The sequence below is a fragment of the Gigantopelta aegis genome, chromosome 4 (genome assembly GCF_016097555.1).
Source record: "Gigantopelta aegis isolate Gae_Host chromosome 4, Gae_host_genome, whole genome shotgun sequence".
Lineage (NCBI taxonomy): Eukaryota > Metazoa > Mollusca > Gastropoda > Neomphalida > Peltospiridae > Gigantopelta > Gigantopelta aegis.
Window position 1 is genome coordinate 96,023,542 of NC_054702.1, and position 6,816 is coordinate 96,030,357.

General features: G+C 37.9%; 1 protein-coding gene across 2 annotated transcripts in view; it reads right to left on the reverse strand.

Moving 5' to 3' along the window:
• The window catches only part of LOC121371478 (GTP cyclohydrolase 1-like), a 38,984-nt gene extending 36,971 nt beyond the window's left edge, over nt 1–2,013 (reverse strand). For both annotated transcript variants that reach the window (XM_041497400.1, XM_041497398.1), the window contains exon 1: nt 1,229–2,013. In XM_041497400.1, coding sequence (XP_041353334.1) covers nt 1,229–1,592 — 364 coding nt within the window. In that variant the 5' untranslated portion in view covers nt 1,593–2,013. The remainder of the gene's footprint in view (nt 1–1,228) is intronic.
• Between the last annotated feature and the right edge of the window lie 4,803 nt (nt 2,014–6,816).

The following is a 6,816-nucleotide window of genomic DNA, read 5'->3' on the forward strand; positions in this document are numbered from 1 at the left end:
TTGTAAAAAGGTTCCAAATACTAGCTTAAACTGAACAAGCATGCGGGAAGCTCGTCGTAAGCGTGCAAAATGTTAGTTGCAAGCATGCATGAAACTGGTGGGGAGCTTGCTGCAAGCATGCAACAAGCTGGTCGCATGGTTGTAAAAAGGTTCCAAATACTAGCTCGAAACGCGGTAGTTACTACCGTGTAAAATATGCTTGTACAACCTTGTCGCAAGGTAGTTATCAGCTATTTATTAAGCTTGCAATTTTTGTTTGGCACGTATATATGACACGTTAAGTATTACATAACCACCGGCTCGCCAGAGGGCGTACGTATTTACTGGGATGGTACAAAATAGCAGCGCCCGATATATATATAACAGCCATCACATTTAACCGTTTTAGTAATTAACTATAAGATTATACTTGTTGATATTAAGCAATAATGTGCATTATATATCGTTGAATATGCATACCAGTCCAAAAGCCTTGTACAAGCATTCCTTTAAGAATGTTTATTATGTTATCTGGTTTTCTCAGAATGATCCATCCCTTCAATCTATTGAGCCGTATCACACAGTTGTCAGACATTAGCTTCCCACGCAAAAAAAATAAAGAAGAGGAAAATACAGCAAAAGCAGACCCATGTGCTAAAAACAAAGGACATGGAATGTAAAAATGTTTATTAAATACGGGACAATTTTCAATGACATTTCAGCTCCAGATCCAACGAGTGGCGATGACATTTTTTATTCTGCTTGTTTTTGCAGTATATATATCCACTTTGTTGGAAAACATGAAATGAAGTCATCAAACAAGTTGGGTACCGTATTTTGGTGGTTTTTTTAAATTGCTCACCAACTTGTCCTAAAATAGGGAGAATGACTGGGTATACACAATAAAATTAAATTAAAAGTGCATACAAATTATCCTGACCGTTGCTGTTTTTTGGGTCAGAATAAGCTCAAGTGATGGCAATGAGTTTCCTATCTTTTTACAAAGTTTTAAAATAACCATATATTAAATAACCAAACAACAATAATTTAAAATATGTTTACTTATCATTAAACAAAAAATCCTATCCCCTCCCTCTTTTAAACTCACCCCACCCACAGCAACAAAAAATGTTTTGTTAAAAAAGATTTTCAAATCAACAATTGTAATATTTACATTGTTGAACACAATGTTTTTTTAAAATATAAAACACACTAAAATGAGACAATGACTCTTTAAATTATTTCTCACCTGGTATGTTTTCTTTGTAGCCTTTGGTGAAAAACAGCATTGCCTTCGCTGCCCTCTCTGGTGTTTTTACAAGACCTGGCCTAGATGGGTCTTCACCAAGTCCAATTAAAATCGACTTATAATGCTCAGAGATGTGCAACGTCTGTTCACATTCATCGTGAGGCTTGGTTTTTACTTTCGTTTTGGGTATCAAGGTATTAATATTATTGACCCCATCATCATCATGCCCATGAGACAGGTCAGTCGAAGCCAAATCGCCACCGTTTTGTGACAGACTGTGATGTTTTACCGTGGTCAGCCGTTTCAGTTTTTCTTCTAATTCCAAGTCCGGGTCAGGTACGTATGTTCCAGTGTGGTCGGACATGTCGCCTGTACTATCTACAGAGTTTGATATTGCCGCGATTGGCACATTTCAAGAATACAATATGTAACTGAGCTGAAGCAAAGGTGTATTACATTTTGTCAATACTAATTTCATTGGCTGATTGTTTCTACTACGTCATGGATATCGAGACCAGTGGTGTTACTAGTTTCCTATCCTTCATCCCGATTAAGAACAGCAATCTATTGGCTCGAATAAAATCGATAAACTGTCATCTTTATTCATTGAAAAAATCATGCGCTTGAGAAATTCTTAGATGAGTGAAGGCTGGAACCACTATTTGTGCTAACAATGGATTTGTACGACTACATTATATTATTTGTTTATTTGCTGACTTAATAACTCCCACGAAATGTACTTTGTGTCTAGGCCTATTGACGCCCACTGTTGAGATACATGTCTTCGGATCAAATCAATCAATCTCTCTCTCTCTCTCTCTCTCTCTCTCTCTCTCTCTCTCTCTCTCTCTCTCTCTCTCTCTCTCTGTCTCTGTATGTCTGTCTGTCTGTCTCTCTCTCTCTCTCTCTCTCTCTCTCTCTCTCTCTCTCTCTCTCTCTCTCTCTCTCTCTCTCTCTCTCTCTCTCTCTCTCTCCTTTTTATCAAAGCATACCCATGTGAAAACGTAACCATATTTTGGTCAAAACGTGCCCATGTTTATAAATTTTTAATTACCTAACTAATACTACACGAATGGTGATATGAAACTCAACTTGAGGAAAACAAACAAACAAGCAAACAAAACAAACAAAACACATCGTGGGAAATTATTATATCCACACTCGTACAATTTGAAACAAACTACAGCCTATACCACCGTGCACCTGATATTATGACACCTGACAGGTGTGTTCACTACTGCCAGGTCTATTATTAATGCATTCGGTAGCAATTAATCAATTTCATAAGGTATGTTTCAAACTTACAAATGTTTGGAGGCCATTTATAATTGTTCATCTATAAAAGGCAACTTTATGATGCTTTTATCCCAGTTATTTGTATTTAGTAACAAATCGTCATAATGCTAATTAATACAGTTTTAAAGGGGTTTTTTCTCTCTCTTTTTTCTTTCTTTTTTTTAAACGTGGTTTTAATGAATTTAATAGTATTTTATATATAAAAAAAAGGGACAGCACATACCATGGACTTTGGTATACCAGTCGCGAGGAACTAGTTGGTACGGAAGAAAAAAAATCATAGTACTTCACTTCATCGATCAAATTTAATTCACAAGTTATTAGGCCCTCGTCCATACAAAGTTGTAATGACTGTCGAAAACACTGTCAAGGTCTGACATATATAACACTGGATTGAAAGTTTTTGCTGCAATTACTATATTTGCTGTTATTATTTGTGTGATCCCCTAATATTTCTTTCCATCAGTATACATGAGCCTAATTGTTTCATAGTATTTGCATTAATAAGGATATATGTCTATATCAGAGGCGTCGTACGCCAGTTAATATTGAGGAAGCGAATGTTGACCCGAGCGAAGCGAGGGAGTGCAAGGGGTGTCCGGGGGCAAATTTGGGAGCACACTGTTCATAATGGGTCTTTCTATGCAACAGTTTAAGGTAATGATATCCGGGGTTTTATGTGCCACTCCCCAACCAACCTCTCATTAATTGCACCAGAATTCTACACTGAATCGAACGGGCCTATTTTATCAGTGCATTGTTCTTTACAAACAGTAAGATAATCTCAGAAGGCTTGCTTTTTAAAACATTTAAGAGCTATATATAAGGAAATGGTTCAGTATGAAGGTCAAACAGGAACTAAACGAACTAGGTTTAAATTATATACTCTTCAAAAAAAAACCCGATTAGATCGAACATACGTTCTGACCACAGACATCCTAGTAAAGAACGTTCAGGTCTGTGTATCAACACACCGAAACACATTCCATAGTTTGCACGTGCATCACGCAGTTGCCCCGTACACGTGCGTGGGGTGTCATTCACGATTTTGACAATTCCAGGAAGGTCGATTAATCACTGTGGAACATTATTTCTGTCAATCTTTTTCATTCTGTTGATCATACAGTTGTTATTGTTTTGTTTTTAGTCATTTTTATTATTTGAATTTGCGGTGCGGCGTATGCAATACGATGAGCGTCTACGGGTTATTGGCATGCAGCAAACGGGCAGAAGTCAGCGTGAAGTGGCCAACACCTTCAATGTTTTGAAGTCAGTGATTAGCAGACTATGGAACAGGTACCAACAAACCCAAAATGTTGACGATCGACCCCATGCAGGGCTCCGTTCCACGAAGCGATCTCAGTGCTACAATCACCATAAGTACATAAGGTAGCTATGCACTTAAGGTGATCTTAGGGCTAAGATCGCTTCGTGGAACGGGGCCCAGGGCAACGACAGGAGTAGGCCCTACAGGATCGATTTATCCGTAACTATGCAGGCTTTAAGAAATGGAGCTCAAGCGGGAAATCAAATTGTTGCAAACCTTCATCAGCTAGGCTACTGATGTCAGAGTTACGGGTCAGACGATTAGAAATCGTCTTCATGCAGCCCATCTCCATGCTCGACGGCCCCGGGTTGTGCCTACACAATCTAATTAAAATTAGTTCCACTATTACATGTGGATCTAACAGCAGCCAGTTGGAGCTCATGTCCACCAATCAAAACGTTACTTGCAGAATCATGCCAGCGATTTGAAAATAATTTGAAAACATTCCGAATTATCCTGAGGGTATACGACATGTTTCATATGAATTACGAATGCCTTATTTAGACCAGTAGAACTAATTTTAATCAGATTGCTAACAACACTGTGTAGTCTCCAATGTCCAAGTAACATTTCGTCTGTAAATAATAATTTAAATATTGACCAATCACACTTCGCCTTTTATAACGTTATTTGGGAGAATACAAATTCTAAAAATATCGGGCGAGTCTATTTTAGTGGCCGCAGTACAGCGAACCATACCAATACGTACGGGATGGGTTATCAGTCTTCAATTTTACATTACAAATTATTTATTTATTAAAAAAACTAAAAACTAGATCAGTCTTCAGTTTTACATTACAAATTATTTATTTTATAAAATAAACCATGTTTTAAGGCATTCGTAATTCACACGAAACATGTATACCCTCAGGATAATTCGGAATGTTTTCAAATTATTTTTAAATCACTGGCATGATTCTGCAAGTAACGTTTTGATTGGTGGACATGAGCTCCAATTGGCTGCTGTTAGATCCACATGTAATAGTGGAGCTAATTTTAATTAGATTGGTGCCTACATTGACAAATCGTCACATTGCCCACACACGTGAATGGTGTAGGGAGCGTCAGAACTGGGGTATCCGTCGCTGGTCACGTGTCGTGTTTTTAGATGAGTCCCAATTCACTTTGGACTTCCTTGACAGGTGTGGTCGGATCTGGCGACGACGAAATGAACGGCACGCCAACGTCACAATGCGATTTCATGACATATTAGGCGGTGGATCGGTTATGGTGTGGTGTGGTATCACTATGACACCACACACACACACACACACACACACACATATTGTGCAAGGAAGGTCACTGGGCAGTACTACCAGGACAACATACTAACACCCTTTGTCGTCCTGTTTGGGTCGACGTTTTGTTTTTAAGGACAATGCCCGTGCTCACCGTGCACTAATCGTCAATGCTCACCTCCAGCAGCACAACATCTATCGAATGTCATGGCCAGCAATGAGCCCAGACCTTTCCCCCAATGAACACGTCTGGGACATGATAGGGAGATGTGTGCGTCAACGTCAAAGACCGCCGACCACGTTAGCGGAACTTGGTCAGGCGCTGCAAGAGGAGTGGAACAGACTCCCTCAAACGGCCATTGGGAGACTCATACACAGTATGCCTCGTCGACTGAATGAATGTCTGACACATCGTGGCAGTATCACTCACTACTGACAAACAAACGTCAACTTTCAAATTTCACTTCTGACCCCAATCGTCCTTCAAGATCTTTGGTGGTCATAAAACCTACTGTAATACTGAACTACCGGTTGTAATGTTTGCCCAATTAATTCACTATTATCACATAACCATTCCACACAGCTAATATACCGTACAATTTTGGCAATTGTAAATTCTTATTAGAGTTCCCCTACTTTTTTTTTAAGAGTATATATGGAACTTAGCACATGTTGATAACAATGTTTACAATGTAATTAGAGAAAGGATAACTGCCACATTCAAGCAACAATGTTACAGTAGAATAATCATAACTCCATAGGGAAGTCTATACAAACAGTTGTTAAATAATTTACAAGATTATTTTAGAAAATCATTGGACGTTCGTCATTTAAAAGAAATAACTACAATCAAAATATGTGCACATACATTAAATATAGAATTTGGCAGGTATAGAAATATTGAAATATCACAGAGAAAATGTACACTGTGACAAAAATTAAATAGAAGACCAGTATCATTTTATCCTCCAGTGCCCACGATGTAATGATTTAAGAATGAAATTTATTAAAACATATTACCACAGACGTCCAAGCGTTTTCAAACTTACCCAGCTATTAGCGTCTGACAATGCTAAAGACTGTTTTGTTTTTATGTTTTTACAATCTGATTAAAATTAGCTCTACTGGTCTCACCAGTAGATCTAACAGCATTGCGTGGACTCCCATGTCCAGGTGACATTTCATCTATAAATAACAATTTAAATATCGACCAATTACACTTCGCCTTTTATAACGTTATTCGGAAGCATACAAATTCTAAAAATATCGGTCGAGACTATGCAATAGGCGAACTTGTTGGTCTATTTCAACATTGAAAAAAAAAAACAGGGTGAAAAGTGCAGTAATAAACTCTATACCATCACGGGGTTTTTTTTCGTCTTGAAACGAATTTTATATAAAATTTTATATTGAAATTAGTTTCCGGCATACTTCGTAATTCACCCGAATCATTTCATATACCCTCGGCACAATCCCGAATGTTTTCAAATTCTTTTCAAATCACTGGCATGATTTTGCAAGTAAGGTTTTGATTGGTCGAATGAGAGGTCAACTGGACATGAGCTCCAACGGGCTGCTGTTAGATCCACATGTAATAGTGGAGCTAATTTTAATTAGATTTGGAATCGTCCTAATTCATATAAGCAAAATCATTACAAGTTCTTTTTTGTACCCCTAATAGTCTTTTACAGAACTGTATATATGAATTTTTTCAATGTCTTGGCCAG